Raw genomic sequence first — 18,959 nt, 5'->3', positions numbered from 1 at the left:
CTTGGATCTTTTAAAAGATAAAACCAAAAATTGTGATAAAATAATGTAAACTAATTTATATATATATATATATATATATATACAAAACGAAAACAATTTTGTTTACAATTCGATTGATACACGTTTTGACGGTTACCATGGAATCATTAAAATCGACTTTACTTTTCTATAAATACAATTTACTGCGATTTTATATTCATTGTATTTTCATTGTTTTTATTTCATCAAAATCATAATTTATTCATAAATAAGAAGAAAAAAATGATTGGAATAATTGATGAAGTTCTCAATGATCTTGGATGGAACGATGGATTTCGAATTCCAATTGCCAATGAAGAAAATAAAAAATTGGAAGAAGAAGTAAGAATAAATTTTTCAATCTACAGAAAATAGATTAAATAAAAATAAAATAAAAAAAATAAATAAATATTTTTAATATTTTTTTTAAATAAAATAAACTCCGTCATCGAAAATCACGTTTTCTAAATTAATTTTTTTTTACACATTAAGGAAAGGGACCGGAGAAATTTCAACTCATCGAAATTAATGTTATTAAGGGGTGTCAATTTTTTCTTAGCATTATTTGGAATCTAAAATTATTGTGAATTAACAAAATTAAAAAATAAATTTTTTTTACCATTTTAGAAATTTTATTTTTTTCAAAATATGAAAAATTTTTAAAAATTCATACAATTGATTGTTCAGAATCATGAAAGAAGCCTACAAAAAAAAATTACCGATAAAAAATTAATAAAAATTGTATAAGAAGTTGAATTTTTAAGGAATAATTGATCAAATTTAAATCAAACATTTGGTTTAGGGGTAACAATTATTAAAAAAAAAAAATTAGAACCTGAAATCATATTTCACTAGAAAAAATAAAAAAAAAAATAATTTTTTTTTTCAGAAATTTATTTTTTTGAAAAAATTGATTTTTTTCAAAATCTATTCGATTGATTGTTCAGAATCATGAAAAAAAGTGTGTACAAAAAAATCAGCAATGAAAAATAATAAAAAATTGCGACAGAAGTTTAAATTTTTAGGTTTTGAAAATTTCGATTTTTTTTTTTTAAATTATTAATTAAATTAATTAATTATTCAATATTAACAGAAAAAAAATTTCAAAACATTTGAAATTTTAGCGGTCCCTCTCCTTAATTTTTTTGTAATATTAATTTTTAAAAAATACAATAAATTCCTTTTACATTTTAATTACTTTTTTTTAAATTTAACTAAATTTTATTAAAAATTTAATTTATTTTCAAATAATTTTTTTTTAAGGTGGAGAAAAAACGAAAATTGAAAGATAAATTATCCTCAGAAATGGAGGCCAAAGAGGAACTTGTGCAAACGATAAAAAAAAATATTATTCATCTTACATCGCAACATGATCATAATCAAAATTTAATTTCTGCCTATTCAGCACAAACGGAGGCTGAAAATAATTTATATAAAACATCACAATCGACATTTTCAAGTATGAAACAAGAAATAAATCAATTTGAAAAAGATAAAAATGAAACGTGCGAAAGAATTGCCAACATGGAAAAGGATATGTCACGAGTTAATGAAAAATTAATAATAATGGAATCAACGATAAAAGTCGATCAAACACGATTGACAAAATGGGAAAAATCGTTACAACGCGATATAAAGGACAATGAAATAATTCAACATTTTATTCAATCGGATACAAAAAAATTCAAGGTTTAATGGATAATTCATTTTTTTTTTTAATTATTTTTATATATTTTTTCAGCATTTATTAAAAAAAAAAAAATCCACAATTTTTTTTTTTAGTATTTTTTTTTAAATACAATTAAAGTAATTATTGAAATTCGCAGGAATACGAGCTTAAACGTCAAAAACTTGGCGAAGAATTAGAAAATTATAGAAATGGCATTGTTAAAGCTGTTGATAAATTAAATGAAATTGAAAATTCTTTAGATCAAACGGCAAGAATGTATGTTCAAGCTTTAAAAGAAAGACGACAATTAATAAATCAATGGACACAAAGCGTTCTTATTTTAAGACAAAGGGATAATTCTATTCAAGAAACACGTAAAGTATGAAATATAATTTTTTTCTTAATTTTTAATTAAAATTTTTTATTTAATATTCTATAATATGTGTATACTATATAATAAATTATTATTTAACTTTCTTTTTCTCTCAATTTCAGGAGATGGGAAATCTACGAGAAATCGCGAAGGAAAAAATGGAATTATTCGAGGATGCTGAACAATTTTTAAAACATCAAATTTCAAATAATAAAGAATTAGACGAGAATATTGAACAATTGGAGAAAGAAATTTTCTTTGAAAAAGGAGAGCAAAAAAAACTCTCGGAAACTATCGTAACATTCGAATCTGAGGTTATTGAATTAATAATTTAATAATTTTGAAAAAAAACTTCCTTTTTTTTATTAAAAAATAAAAAAAACTTTATTCTGAGAATCCAAAAAGTATTAAATATAATTTTAAAATTAGTTATCGTAAAATATAAATTTCACAATAAGGGAAAATTCAATTCAAAAATAAAAACAATTTTAATTTTGTATTTTAGATTCAAATTCAGAAAATGAATTTACATGAAAATGCTTCACAAACACAAACGAAGAGAGCGAATATTAAAAGAAAAAAAATTGAAATCGAAAATAAGCAAATAAAAATGCGATCTATCAACAAACAAATTGATAATTTAAAAATAACTTTGAATGATATCAGCAATCAAAAAATGAATGTCGAAGATCGAATTCGTCAATTAGAGGAAATGCTCGAGGTATAATAATAATAATAATAGTAATAATTAAAAAAATTAATATAATAATTACGTCTGATAATTATTTGTAAGAAAAATATTAAAATTAAATATTTCAGAAAGAAGAAAAACGTAAAATTTCAATAACCAAAGAGACAAATCGCATTCAATCTCTAATATTGCGCACGACAAATCAAATAAATGAATTGGAAAATGAGAGAAAAATCATTTATCTAAGACATCAGAGTGAGAAGAAAAAAATTGAAGCTTTTGATGTGTTTCGGATGAAAATCGAGAAATTATCAAAAAAAAAGAAAACTGAACTTTACAATGTTGAAATTGAAGTACAAAAAAATGAAATAAGATTACAGCATATGACTGATATTGAAAAAGATAGAGGTGAAATTCAAAGAAAACAAAAAATTATCGAGGATTTACAGAAAATTTCAATAGAAAAAATGGGAACATTAAAATTACTACAATCACAAGTAGATCATCTTGATGTAAGTATAGAATTAATTTATCCAAAAAAGTAAAAAAAAAAAAAAAAAAATCTATCTATAATCGAATAATTAATATAATTATTGTTATATAATTTTCAAGCACGATTTAAAAGAAATGATGCAAGGACAAATAAAAAATAATGAAGAATTGGAACGTTTACGTGATAAAAAACAAAAATTAATAGCATTAATAGACGGTGGTGAGAAACAACTTATATCATTGCAAACAGCAAACGAAGAAAAGCAAATTGAAGAAAATTTATTACGACTAAAAGTTAATCAAATTGAAAAATTAATGTCAAGTATCGATGGAAAAGTGTATAATTTAGAAAAATATCGTCTTCAAATTGAAGCTGTGAGAAAAATTTTTTTAAAAAATTTATTTACCCAAAAAATTTATTATAAACCAATTTTTATATTTTGAAGGAATTTTTATTTAATTCAATTTCTATAAAATAAATTTATAAATCTACTATAAAAAATTTCATGAATTTTTCAATTAAAAACATAAATTCTTTTAATTTTAATAAATTCAATTAAACAAAATTTCACCACATGAAATTCATAGAGCTCATGAAATATATGAATTAATTTTTTTACTTGGATAGAAAAAATAAATATTAAAGCGGAAAATAAATAAAAAAAAATAATAATAATATAAAATTTCAGAGCATGCAAGAAAGAATGGCAGAAATTAAAGCACAACGCGAAAGTTTATCGATACAAAAACGTGTTGCTCTCAATGAATCTTCTGAATTGCGTACAATTATATCAGAGAGAAAAAATCGAATTCAACAATTGCGCGCAAAATATGATAATAATAATGCATTAATTGGCATTAATCCAAAAGATGGACAACCATTAACGTCAACTTATTTACAAATACAAAATGCCCAAGAAAAATATTTACTTCAAGAACATGGCGATGAACTCGATCGAACAATAAGAAAGTCTGAATGTGAAATTGAAAGTATGGAAAATACATTGAGAGTTGTCAAGACGTGTAATGACAAATATAAATCAAGTTTAGATCATGTCGATGAAAATGGACCTGAAAAAATGGAGCAAAAAAAATTGGAGGAAGAAATTTATAATATTATCGAGAAAAAGAAACAAATACGCAATAATTTGGAAGAGAAGCAAAAAGATCTAAAAGTAAAGTTTTTCAATTTGATAAATATTACATCATTTTTTTTTTTATTTTATTGTGTAGTAAAAATATTAATTGTTATTTTTTTATATACCTAAATGAGAGCTCTAAAATTAAATTGTTGAAATTTTCATTTTACAAAATTTTTATTTTATCGAATTTCAAATTGACAGAATTATTATTTGCTTATGAATTTTCATTAGAAAGAATAGTCATTTAAGAGAATTTTTATTTTACAGAAACAAAAAAAAAAAAGAATTCTTTTCTCATCGGATTTTCAATTGTTTAAAATTTACATTTTTACAACTCTGAATTTTTTATTTTACAGAACTTTCATTTGTTCAAATAAATATGAGACAAAAAATTATGACACAAATTTAAAAATTGACCAAACAAAAGTTATCAAACGAAATTATGATTGGTTAATTTTAAATTTTGCGCCGCATTTTTCTGTCAAATATTTATTCGAACAAATGAAAGTTCTGTAAAATAAAAATTCATCGAGAAAAGAATTTCTTTCTAATAATCCTTTTTTGTAAAATAAAAATTCTTATTCCTATTCTGTCAAATTCGATGAAATAAAAATTCGTTTATGTACTTGACAATTTTTTAATATAGAAATTCTATTAAGGGTATGTGGGAACCTCCCACGTGACCTAGTATAGGAAAATGTGTTTTGGTATAGTATACTTTTCACTCTAAAATAAGAAAAGATTTTTGTCTAAAATTTTGAGTGATGATAAATTAGGGTACAAGGAATCTCGCTGTTCTCCGTAAAATACGAACCACTTTTAGCGAACCTTTTTTTAAAAATAATGTAAAAATAATTTTTTAACATAAAATTATAGTTTTTCTAAATAAAATTGATTAATTTTTAGTATTTAAATCTGTGAGCTTGAATGGGCGAAAGTTAATGTTTTAAAAATTGGAAAATAAATGTGTATTAATTATGTATATATAAAAAAAAACAATTAACATTTTTACTACTATTATACATATATACAATATTATAAATTTAATTTCGAATTCAAATAATAATTATAAATACCAACATTTTGATGTTTTGGCGGTTTCTTAATCTATGACCTTGACTTTTGAGACTACGTGCGCCTCGGTTCGAAAAACTTTTTGAATCTAAAATGTATAACAAAATCTCTTTATAATAAATTATAACAGCAATAATAATAAAAATAATAATAATAATAAACTGATAACTAAATACAAAAATTTTTTCGCAGAGAATGGAAGATAATTTTGCAATACTTATCGAAGATATTGAAAGAAAGAAAGAAGAGAGAGTGGAAAAGGAGAGATATGTTGAAAATTTGGAACGTCAAATTACTGAGCAAAGGGAAAAATTGTTGAGGGCAGAGAAAAGTCTTAAGAAGGCGTACAAGGACATTCAAAATATGTGCATGTGCACTGACGATCATACAATTTTATGGCAGGAGGTACATTATTTATCTTCTAATTATCCCCATCTGCTTACCTGCTTATTTTTTTTTTCCTTTTAGACTATATAGGTAATTCTTTTCATGGTATTCAGACCCCCCGTTAAACTACCTGTTAACAGTGTTTCTAATTTTGTAAAGATCAAAAATAATTCTTTCCACATGTTTCTATAAAGTAAACCGAGATTTTTACTCTATAACCGCAGGACATAACTTATTTCATTTCACAGAATTTTTTTTTAAAATCTTCTCAAATTTCCATTTAAAGAAAATATTCATTTAGACAAGTTTTTTCAAAATAAAAATTTCATTTAATGAATTTTTTTTTATTCCCATACGAATTAGAGAGAATTTTTTTAAAACGCCAAATTCGAAAAATTCGGTACGAATTTAAAAATTAACCAATTATAATTTACTTGATAATTTTTGATTGGTTAATTTTCAAACTAGCGCCAAAAATCTTTCCAATTTTTTTCCCCACAAAAAAAATTGCAATTTTTAATTACATTATTTAAAAAAAAAAAAAAACTTTTAAATTTTAAGTCAGTAAAGAAATAAAAAAATGTTTTCACAGAAAGATATTTCAGCAAGAGAATTACACGATTTAAACAATTCAGTTCTACAGCAAGTGGCTGAATTCACAATTCGTCATGTGGAGGCAGAAGCGTATGTAAAAAAATTGCTTGCTTCTAAAAATATCGAATTGCCATCGAAATATTACATGAGACCATCGCCCAGTTCTAGCAGATGTGAAAGTCGAGCTTAAAATTTTTTACATGAAAATAATTGGAATAAATTTTTTTTTTTTTTGAAGCTTTGATTACATACAAATAAGTTATTATTAAAAAATTTCTTTATTAAGAAAGTTAATTATTTTTCTTTTATAACTTATACAAAAAAAGCCTATATATTTATATTTATTGAAACAGTAATATATGAATTATTATATAAAAATAAAATATTTACCTCCTCAACTGCTTCTTAATAATATTTTTTAGAAAAAGACTACATTTTCCCAAAAATTGTAATAAAAAAAATTGTTCACAAAAATTTTTTTTTTCTAAAAATATAAAAATGAAGTTGTAAAGACAGAGGAGAAAATAAATTGACTGAATAATTCGATGAGATTCAACAATTTCTAACTGTTCTTCTCATTAACTTTAACAATGACACTTTTTACTTCAGTGTAAGCTTCCAAACCATATTCTCCAAGTTCTCTGCCATGACCAGACATTTTATATCCGCCAAATGGAACTTGAGGTGATAGATTATTATAGGTATTCACCCTAGAAAAATTAAATTCGAATTTAAAATTTCTTCTGAATGTAGAAAAATTAAATTAAAAATAATAATAATAATAATAATAATAATAATAATAATACAATTAAAAATGAAAATTTTAATAAAATTTACCAAACAGTTCCAGCTCTTAAACCCTGAATAAGATAATTCGCTTTATCGATATTTTTCGTGAAAACTGCAGCTGCAAGTCCATAATCAGTGTTATTTGCACGTGAAATAACTTCATCTAAATTATTGAATTTCAAAATTTGCTGTACTGGACCAAAGATCTGCATAATAATTATTAGAAAATTAAAATAAAAATTCACAATCAACTTAATGAAAAACAGATTTTTTTTTACCTCTTCTCTTGCAATTGTCATTTCATCTTTTACGTCAGCAAAAACAGTTGGGGAAATAAAATATCCTTTGTCACCTACTCTTTCGCCTCCGCAAAGTAATTTTGCTCCTTCTGCTTTTCCAATATCGATTAAACTCAAGATTTTCTTCATTTGATCTTCATCCACCTAAAAATAAACAATGCCACTCTTGTGAAATTCAATTTAAAATAATAAGAAAATAAATTATGTTATTAATATTAATATATTATAAATATTTTTAAATATTTGAATATTAGAATGTAAAAAATAAAAAAAAGTGTCAAATTACCTGAGGACCTTGTTCATTTTTAGAATCAAATGGATTTCCAACAGTTCTTGCTTTTGCTCTCGCTGCACTGTGTTCAATAAATTTATCGTAAATTGAACTGTGAACAAAAGTTCTAGAACCTGCACAACAACATTGACCCTGAAATATATTGAACAATATTTGAACCATTTTAATTCTCAGTTAGGTAAAACAACTGAAAATCATATCAAAATACTTGATGATTTTATTTTTTAAAAATCTATGTATTAATATATGTCAAAATATTCACAACATGATTTCGTAACCATAAATTTTAGACTTAAAAAAACGATATTATTCAAAAAATATTTAACATTATTATTATTACGTACCGAAAATATAAATTATTAAATTTTAAAATAGTGTAAACGAATTTAAAAATTTAAAACATTGCAGGTATTTCTATTTTTTGCTTACAAATTTTCTTCCACCTTTTATTTGTTGACCACTAAAAGTTGCAAAAATTTTGTTCAGATAACACATTATACCTACAAGTGAAGTACAAGTGAAATACGAATGAAATACAGAGAAGTAAGATGAAGTACAAATGAAGTATGGTGAGGTACAAATGAAGTGCGATTGAATTCAGGTGAAATACAATGAAGTACGAGTGAAGTACGAGTAAAGTACGATAAAATATAAATGAAGTACAAATGAAGTACGATGAAGTACGAATGAAATACGGGTGAAGTACGATAAAGTACGAATCAAATACGGGTGAAGTACAAATGAAGTACGGGTGAAGTTTGATGAAGTACGGGTGAAGTACAAATGAAGTACAAGTGAAGTACAAATGAAGTACAGGTGAAGTACAATGAAGTACAAATGAAGTATAGGTGAAGTACAATGAAGTACAAATGAAGTACAAGTGAAGTACAAGTGAAGTACAAATGAAGTACAGGTGAAGTACGATGAAGTACAAATGAAGTACAGGTGAAGTACGATGAAGTACAAATGAAGTACGATGAAGTACAAATGAAGAACAGGTGAAGTACGATGAAATACAAATGAAGTACGATTGAAGTTTGATGAAGTACGGGTGAAGTACGATGAAGTACAAATGAAGTACAGGTGAAGTACAAATGAAGTACGATGAAGTACGAATGAAATACGGGTGAAGTACGATAAAGTACGAATGAAATACGGGTGAAGTACAAATGAAGTACGGGTGAAGTTTGATGAAGTACGGGTGAAGTACGATGAAGTACAAGTGAAGTACAAATGAAGTACGTGTGAAGTTTGATGAAGTACGGGTGAAGTACGGGTGAAGTACGATGAAGTACAAATGAAGTACAGGTGAAGTACAAATGAAGTACGGGTGAAGTACGATGAAGTACAAATGAAGTACAGGTGAAGTACGATGAAGTACAAATGAAGTACAAGTGAAGTAGAAAAGAAGTACAGGTGAAGTACGATGAAGTACAAACGAAGTACGAGTGAAGTACAAATGAAGTACAGGTGAAGTACGATGAAGTACAAATGAAGTACGATGAAGTACAAATGAAGTACAGGTGAAGTACGATGAAGGACAAATGAAGTACAAGTGAAGTACTAATGAAGTACAGGTGAAGTACTAATGAAGTACAAATGAAGTACAGGTGAAGTACGATGAAGTACAAATGAAGTACAAGTGAAGTACAAATGAAGTACAGGTGAAGTAAGATGTAGTACAAATGAAGTACGAGTGAAGTACGATGAAGTACAGGTGAAGTACGATGAAGTACAAAGGAAGTACAAGTGAAGTACGAGTGAAGTTTGATGAAGTACGGGTGAAGTACGATGAGGTACAGGTGAAGTACGATGTAGTACAAATGAAGTACGGGTGAAGTTTGATGAAGTACAAATTAAGTTTGAGTGAAGTTTGATGAAGTACGATGAAGTACAAATGAAGTACAAATGAAGTACAAATAAAGTACAGGTGAAGTACGATGAAGTACAAATGAAGTACGGGTGAAGTACGATGAAGTACAAATGAAGTACAGGTGAAGTACGATGAAGTGCAAATGAAGTACAGGTGAAGTACGATGAAGTACAAATGAAGTACAGGTGAAGTACGATGAAGTACAAATGAAGTACGGGTGAAGTACGGGTGTAGTACGATGAAGTACGATGAAGTACAAATGAAGTACAGGTGAAGTACAAATGAAGTAAGAATGAAATACGGGTGAAGTACAAATGAAGTACGAGTAAAGTTTGATGAAGTCGGGGTGAAGTACGATGAAGTACAAATGAAGTACAGGTGAAGTACGATGAAGTACAAATGAAGTACAAATGAAGTACGGGGAAGTACGATGAAGTACAAATGAAGTACAAATGAAGTACAGGTGAAGTACGATGAAGTACAAATGAAGTACGATGAAGTAAAATGAAGTACAGGTGAAGTACGATGAAGTACAAACGAAGTGCAAGTGAAGTACAAATGAAGTACGAGTGAAGTTTGATGAAGTACGGGTGAAGTACGATGAAGTACAAATGAAGTACAGGTGAAGTACGATGAAGTACAAATGAAGTACGGGTGAAGTACGGGTGTAGTACGATGAAGTACGATGAAGTACAAACGAAGTACAGGTGAAGTACGATGAAGTACAAATGAAGTAAGAATGAAATACGGGTGAAGTACAAATGAAGTACGGGTGAAGTACGATGAAGTACAAACGAAGTGCAAGTGAAGTACAAATGAAGTACGAGTGAAGTTTGATGAAGTACGGGTGAAGTACGATGAAGTACAAATGAAGTACGGGTGAAGTACGGGTGTAGTACGATGAAGTACGATGAAGTACAAATGAAGTACAGGTGAAGTACGATGAAGTACAAGTGAAGTACGATGAAGTACGAGTGAAGTTTGATGAAGTACGTGTGAATTACGATGAAGTACAAATGAAGTACAAATGAAGTACGGGGAAGTACGATGAAGTACAAATGAAGTACAAATGAAGTACAGGTGAAGTACGATGAAGTAAAATGAAGTACAGGTGAAGTACGATGAAGTACAAACGAAGTGCAAGTGAAGTACAAATGAAGTACGAGTGAAGTTTGATGAAGTACGGGTGAAGTACGATGAAGTACAAATGAAGTACAGGTGAAGTACGATGAAGTACAAATGAAGTACGGGTGAAGTACGGGTGTAGTACGATGAAGTACGATGAAGTACAAATGAAGTACAGGTGAAGTACGATGAAGTACAAATGAAGTAAGAATGAAATACGGGTGAAGTACAAATGAAGTACGAGTAAAGTTTGATGAAGTCGGGGTGAAGTACGATGAAGTACAGGTGAAGTACGATGAAGTACAAATGAAGTACGGGTGAAGTACAATTGAAGTACAGGTGAAGTACGATGAAGTACAAATGACGTACGGGTGAAGTACGATGAAGTACAAATGAAGTACAGGTGAAGTACGATGAAGTACAAACGAAGTACAAGTGAAGTACAAATGAAGTACGAGTGAAGTTTGATGAAGTACGGGTGAAGTACGATGAAGTACAAATGAAGTACAGGTGAAGTACGATGAAGTACAAATGAAGTACGATGAAGTACAAATGAAGTACGGGTGAAGTACGATGAAGTACAAATGAAGTACGATGAAGTACAAATGAAGTACGGGTGAAGTACGATGAAGTACAAATGAAGTACGGGTGAAGTACGATGAAGTACAAATGAAGTACAGGTAAAGTACGATGAAGTACAAATGAAGTACGATAAAGTACAAATGAAGTACAGGTGAAGTACGATGAAGTACTAATGAAGTACAGGTGAAGTACGATGAAGTACAAATGAAGTACGGGTGAAGTACGGGTGTAGTACGATGAAGTACAAATGAAGTACAGGTGAAGTACAAATGAAGTAAGAATGAAATACGGGTGAAGTACAAATGAAGTACGAGTAAAGTTTGATGTAGTCGGGGTGAAGTACGATGAAGTACAAATGAAGTACAGGTGAAGTACGATGAAGTACAAATGAAGTACTGGTGAAGTACGATGAAGTACAAATGTAGTACAGGTGAAGTACGATGAAGTACAAATGAAGTACGATGAAGTAAAATGAAGTACAGGTGAAGTACGATGAAGTACAAACGAAGTACAAGTGAAGTACAAATGAAGTACGAGTTAAGTTTGATGAAGTACGGGTGAAGTACGATGAAGTACAAATAAAGTACAAATGAAGTACGATGAAGTACAAATGAAGTACGGGTGAAGTACGATGAAGTACAAATGAAGTACGATGAAGTACAAATGAAGTACGGGTGAAGTACGATGAAGTACAAATGAAGTACGATGAAGTACAAATGAAGTACGGGTGAAGTACGATTGAAGTTTGATGAAGTACGGGTGAAGTACGATGAAGTACAAATGAAGTACGAGTGAAGTTTGATGAAGTACGGGTGAAGTACGATGAAGTACAAATGAAGTACGGGTGAAGTACAAATGAAGTACAGGTGAAGTACGATGAAGTACAAATGAAGTACAAGTGAAGTACAAATGAAGTACAGGTGAAGTACGATGAAGTACAAATGAAGTACGAGTGAAGTACAAATGAAGTACAGGTGAAGTACGATGAAGTACTAACGAAGTACAGGTGAAGTACAAATGAAGTATGGTGAAGTACGAGTCAAGTAAGATAAAGTACAAATGAAGTACAGGTAAAGTACGATGAAGTACAAATGAAGTACGAGTGAAGTACGAATAAAGTATGCTGAAGTCAAATATGAATTTTGATAAATAAAAATTTTTTCTTTTGAAAATTCGTTGTAATGTAAAGTGTACTCTATAAAAATTTTCCTAATTTGAAATTCATTAATTTGAATTTTGACATCATAAAAATTCTTCAATAACATAAGTTTAGTTTGAAGAAAATAAATTAGGAAAAAAATATTTTTTTTCATTTATATTTACCATATTGAAGAAGAGACCAAAATGTGATGTTTCAACCGCATGATCGAAATCGGCGTCTTCTAAAATAATATTTGGCGATTTTCCGCCCAATTCAAGTGTCGTTCTCTTTAAATTACTCATTGCAGCGCCCTGCTTTACTAATTTCCCAACTTCCGTAGAGCCGGTAAAAGCCACCTTATCGACATTCATATGTTGCACTAAATGTGCACCGACTTTACCAAATCCAGGAACAACATTAACAACACCATCGGGAAATCCAACTTCTTTTGTCAATTGGGCAACATATAAAGCCGTCAGGGGTGTTTGTTCTGCTGGTTTTAAAATGACACAATTTCCTAAAATGTGAAATTAAATACAAAATTTATTCAATTTTACATCAAAAAGATCGCCATTAAAAATATTATATATAAGAATTCTCTTTTTTTCGCTAAAGATATGAAAAAGTGTCTTTTTACTATCTGTTTTGGTCCGAAAATTACATAACTAGATCTAATAAACATAGTTTGCAAAAATTTTTATTTTAAATAGTTTTAAAAAAAACAAAATTTTTATCTTATATTTTTATATTTATTTTATTTACATGTTTTTTTAAAATGTATTTTAATTTGCTTTTCAATGAATGAAGTAATAAAATCTTAGCGACTGGAAAATTGCTAAATTCGTCTTCAAGATTTATGTGTAATAAAATTTGTTAATAAAACATCAACATTTTTTTAAATATTATTGGCCGGGGTAAATAATTTAATTATTTTATATGTAGAAAAATCCTTTATTATATTTAAGTTATAAGCGATCGACCAAAACTTTGATAATTTTTTTTTTTAATTTCGAGTTTTTTTTTGTCCTCAACCTTTAATGTTGTATAAATTAATTTTTTATTTTTAAATTTTAATCTTGCAATTTTGGTAAAAAGCAAGTTCCAAAAACACATTTTTATATTTAAATAATCTATTACAATTTTTCTTTTTTAAAATTAGTTTAAGTCGTTATGTGACAAGTGATTTTAAATTATCTTTTCATAATAATTTCTTACTTTGTCATTTGAGACGAATATTAAATGGATTGATTCATGCAAAATGAAATATTTTTTTTTTCTGAGAATATATACGTAAAAGCGTACCTGTTGCTAAAGCTGGAGCAATTTTCCATGCCATCATTAATAGTGGAAAATTCCATGGGATTATTTGTCCACAAACACCAACTGGTTCATGTCTTGTGTATGCAAAAAATTTACCATCCATTGGAAGGACTTTGCCATGATTTTTGTCAGCATAACCAGCATAATATCTTAATGCGGCAATACTGCTTGGTACATCAAAACCGTAAGAAGATGCAAATGGTTTTCCATTATCCAATGTTTCCAACGACTAGAAAATGAAAATTCTTTATATTGTGTGTATAGTTGCATTATTTTTATTTAAATAACGTTTCAAAAAATACGAAGCTGAAGTACGTAATGTTTATGATAAACGATTTTTTGAAATGAAAAATTCTTTACCTCCATGAAGTTGGCGTCGACGCTCAGCGTCGAAAAATAATTTTTCATGGGACCAAAAATATCAAATCATTTTTAAAAAGGTTTTTGGGTCCACATAATACATTGAAAAGTATTCCTCAGAGGCATAATTTGGACCGAAAATCATAAAAAAAATAATTTGACATTTTTGATACTGTGAAAAATAATTTTTGGCGCTGAGCGTCGACGCCAACTTCATGGAGGTAATTTTATAATTTTTTGCCTAAAAAATATTTCTTTATAATTTGTTGATTGATGAAAACTACAAAAAATTATAGAATTTTTCATTTCAAAAAATTATTTCTTTTATCATAAACGTTGCGTACTTCAGCTTCATCAAAAAATTATATTTCAATGATAAATTAAGATTTGCATTCAGAAAACATATTGTAAACAATTATCAAATTTAATACAGATTTTTCTAACAGTGTCCCAAAAAGATTGATATTAAATATATTATTACCGCAATATAAGTTTTATCTCGTTCTATAAAATCTGCTAAACGATTTAAAAGTTTGCCTCTCATTGAGGCATCCATTGTTCTCCATGGTGAACCAAGTTTGAAAGCTTTTCTCGCAGCTTTCACAGCTATATCAATATCAGCAGTATCTCCTTCTTGAACATCTGCTATTACCTCCTCTGTGGTAGGATTCACTGTTTGAAAAGTTTTTCCAGATTGTGATTTGTGCCATTCATTATTTATAAAAATCTACAACACAATTTTTAACCCATTAAAATTAAGACATCAATTTTTTTTTTCTTTTTTTTGCATTAGCAGGCCTCGGATCGACTTTAAGGCGCAAAAAAGTCGATTTACAATTAAAAAAAATCGAAAAAGTCGATTTTTTTTTATTTTAATTGAATTCAGTTAGTTAATAAGTATTTTACTTTAAATAATATTAATGTTATTAAATATTAAATCCAGTTTATTAATTTCTCAATAAGAATAATTCAATAGAAATATTATCAAGAAAATTTATTTCGAATATTTCAGAACTAAAGACGTAAATTTAAAAAATTTTAATTAAGTAGGACAAATTTCTACATAAGAAAAATTCTGACAATTCAATTTTACAGTATTTATTTATCTATTATTTAAATAGAATTTTTAAAGAAATATTAAAATTATTAAAAATAATTGAATTTTGAAAGCGTTATAATTGAAATTTTTAGAAATAAATAAATTTCAAAAGATTTTGTTAAAATTCAGACAATAATTAAATTTTATAAAATTGAAAATAATTTATTAAATAATTTTAGATAACATTTTTTAAAAGCAATTGAATTTTCAAAGATTTACAATTCATATTTTTGAAATTAATTGAACTTCAAGTGACTTTGAATTAAAATGTTTGATAATTTCCGTCGATGAAGAATTTATCAGATATTACAGACAAAAATTGAATTTCAAAAGTTTTTAATTGAAAAATGCTTTCAAATAATTGAATTATTTAAAGAATATTATGAAAATCATGTAAAATCATTAAATTTTATAAAAGTTACAGTTTATGAAATTTTTAGAAATAATTAAATTTTAGAAGATTTTAAATTGAAATTTTTAAAAATAATTGAATTCAAGTGATTTTGAATAGAAATTTTTTGATGATTTCTGCTGCTGAAGAATTTATTAAAAATTAAAGATATAAAAATTGAACTTTAAAATTTTTTAATTGCAAAATGCTTTGAGATAATTGAATTTTCGAAGAATATTATAAAAATCATTCAAAATAATTGAATTTCTGAAGAAATATAATTGAAATTATTAAATTTCAAAAAGTTTTAGTTGGAAAATTTTAAAAATTAATTAAATTTTAAAATGTTTTAAATAGAAATTTTTGATAATTTTATTTGATTTATTTTTAAATTTTAGACAATTGATGAATTTTATACAATTTTTAATTGAAAAATAATTAAAAATAATTGAATTTGTAAAGAAATTCATTAAAATTATTAAAAATAATTAATTTAGAAAAAAATTTTAGTTAAAAATTTGTTAAATAATTGAAATAAAGAAGATCTGCATTGTATACTAAAAAAAGACGTTTAAAAATTTTATTAAAAAAGTCGAAAAAGTCGGAACTTATTTAACTAAATCGAAAATAGTCGTATTTTGGAAAAAAAGTCAGAAAATGTCGTAAAATCCCAGGCCTGCATTAGGTATTTATGGGATCTAAAATTATTATTTAATTTATTAAAAAATTTTTAAACCAAATTATTTTTAATTTACATTAGAATTTTTATTTTTTGAAAAAATTTAAATTTTTCAAAATTTATAACAGTTATTATTTAGATTATTTAGAATCATGAAAAAAGAGTAAAAAAAAAAAAAAATTAGTGATGAAAAATAAGAGAAATTATGCAAAAAGTTCAAATTTCTATTTTTTTTTTTTTTGAATTTTCGAATAAAAAAATATTTTTTTCAAATTTGTTATGATGTAGCATAATTTTAAATTCTCAATAATGTCGTCAATAGATTTTAATTAAATAATGTAAATTTTGATTAATTAAAATTTCATTGGATACAAAATTTAGATGTATTCAGCAAAAATAAAGCATATCTCATATGAAGAAAAAAAAATATACCTATTTCTATTTTTTTAATAAAGATCATGCCAACTGATCATGTCAAAATAAAATGATAATGATAATAATGCAAAATTCATAGAACTGATAGGAAAAAAAAGTATATGTAAATAAAAATAGTGCAATAGGTTTATAGGTTAGGAAATTTATATATTTTTTCGAAACATTTTTTTCTATTTGTAATTAATGCGTTCTTCATTTTAATTGAAAATTATATGATACTTTTATACATTAATGAATAATAATAATAATTTTACTTACCCCAGAATATAAAACCGGTGGATTTGTATCCGGAACCGGACCAACTTTAGTAGAAAATGTGCGTGTTAATTCTAAATTTCTTGTTAATAAACGAAGCATTTTATTAATTATTCTATCAACAGTCTTATTTCTATTTCCAATGTAATCTTTTAACTGCACAAATTTTAATAATCACAATACATATATGTATATATATATATCGAACCGAGTTTTCTTTCACAATCGCTCGTGGCAAACGCGCGATCGTTTGCTTTGATTGTCTGTCACTTTTATACAACCACAGTGATAAAATTCTCAACATGCGTATACATATCTCAACTTACGAAATGTGATTTCGAGTCAGCATAATTCAAAAGTACACGATATTCAAATTATATAATTATAAATAGATGAAAAATTAAACAAGAACTTTTACAAAATGGAAAAAAAATTCTTCTTTATTTGGATGATAACAAATAAATAAAATAATTTTTGAAACCTGTTTTTCTGGTAATTTAGATATAATTATTTTTCTTATCAGTTTTCACCGCAAATTGTTCTTTAAAAATAGTATAGTATCATGTTAATAAAGTTATAAATATCATATTTACAGGTACATAATAATAAGACATATATATGCGCTGAAAATTTTATTAATTAATTTATATAATATATATATGAAAAGACACAGATAATCAATATGAATATCTATTTTTAAAAACCAATTAGAATTATTTTAAACATTTTTGTAAAATTTATTTTGGGCAGCAGTTGACAAAAATAATTTTTATAACAATATGTTTAAAAAAAACACATCGTTTTAATACAAAATTTTTTTTTAATATTAAGCTTATTATATTTCATTTATTTGTAGTAAACTTAATATTTTTTTAAATTAATTTTCTCATAAATTACAATATTGTAATTTCCATTTTTTTTTAAATAGCGTGTCTACAACATTTTGAATTTTTAAAAAACAGAGATTTTTTGGAATTCTATTTTATACGCGTTTTCTGTTTGCTCTCGCGAATAATGAATTTTTATTTATGAGTCATCGAAATAGAAAAAATTTATTTTATTGAAATAATCCGGTTAAATTATTTACTGTTTTTATCAAATACTTAATATTTATGATGTATTCCACGCCACAGTGTAAGTCCATCTACAATTGCATCTCTGATTTTTTTTTCTTTTAGTACTAATTGATAGTTTCTCCATGAATTTAAAAAAATTTTTTTTGCAAGCCGTTTTCGAGTTATGGAATTTTGAAAATTGGAGAATTTTCATGACTTTTAATTTTTGAATGCTCATAATTTATTTAAAAATGCATCAATTTTAAAAGTCTTTTTTTCCAAAATGTGTGTTTTTAAACGTACTTTTCAAAAAAAAAAATCGAACATTTTTTTTAACGATATTACTATCAATTTTTTGAGTTTTAATGATAAAAAGTCATTTTTCTCATTTGACGTACTGATCGATTTTTTTCAAAATTTTTTCAAAAAAACAACTTCTTTTTACGAAACTTTTAAGCCTAGTCCGATAATTTACAATATTTTAGGAATTTTTCAAAAATTTTTGAATTTTGAATTTTTTTAAAAATATTTTCGGTTTTTTTTTTTTGCATTACGTATTTTGATGCGCTGATTACGAAAATCAGAGTGACAATGTCCAAAAATTTGATTTTTATGGTGAAAACCATAAAAAAAAGTCCCAAAATTTATGGTTTTTTTCGTTTATTAGGTAAAATATGCTAAATTAAAAAAATTGCATCGGATATAAAAAATGTATTTTAATAAGATCTATAACTTTTGTTGAGAAAATCAAATTTTTGGGTATTGTCACTATGATTTTCGTAATCAGCGCATCAAAATACATAAAAGTACGTAGTATAAAAAAA

General features: G+C 26.2%; 2 protein-coding genes across 2 annotated transcripts; one reads left to right on the top strand and one right to left on the bottom strand.

The window, feature by feature from the left end:
• The first annotated feature begins 59 nt into the window (after positions 1–59).
• On the top strand, positions 60–6,939 carry LOC127285879 (coiled-coil domain-containing protein 39). Its single transcript, XM_051312085.1, has 10 exons — positions 60–360; positions 1,282–1,707; positions 1,845–2,066; positions 2,183–2,374; positions 2,566–2,781; positions 2,880–3,263; positions 3,364–3,618; positions 3,933–4,418; positions 5,652–5,864; positions 6,439–6,939. The coding sequence occupies exons 1-10, from the start codon at positions 262–264 to the stop codon at positions 6,628–6,630; spliced, it is 2,685 nt and encodes an 894-aa protein (XP_051168042.1). The 5' UTR covers positions 60–261; the 3' UTR covers positions 6,631–6,939.
• LOC127285881 (aldehyde dehydrogenase, mitochondrial) lies at positions 6,700–17,350 on the bottom strand. The gene is made up of 8 exons (XM_051312087.1): positions 17,084–17,350; positions 14,703–14,948; positions 13,844–14,090; positions 12,724–13,058; positions 7,815–7,952; positions 7,508–7,672; positions 7,278–7,435; positions 6,700–7,150 (listed from the first exon to the last, which is right to left on the bottom strand). The coding sequence occupies exons 1-8, from the start codon at positions 17,180–17,182 to the stop codon at positions 7,003–7,005; spliced, it is 1,536 nt and encodes a 511-aa protein (XP_051168044.1). The 5' UTR covers positions 17,183–17,350; the 3' UTR covers positions 6,700–7,002.
• Positions 17,351–18,959: the final 1,609 nt, after the last annotated feature.

Source organism: Leptopilina boulardi, unplaced genomic scaffold (genome assembly GCF_019393585.1).
Source record: "Leptopilina boulardi isolate dan_hultmark-lab unplaced genomic scaffold, ZJU_Lbou_2.1 LbouV2_342, whole genome shotgun sequence".
Lineage (NCBI taxonomy): Eukaryota > Metazoa > Arthropoda > Insecta > Hymenoptera > Figitidae > Leptopilina > Leptopilina boulardi.
This window is presented reverse-complemented; position numbering and strand designations above follow the sequence as displayed.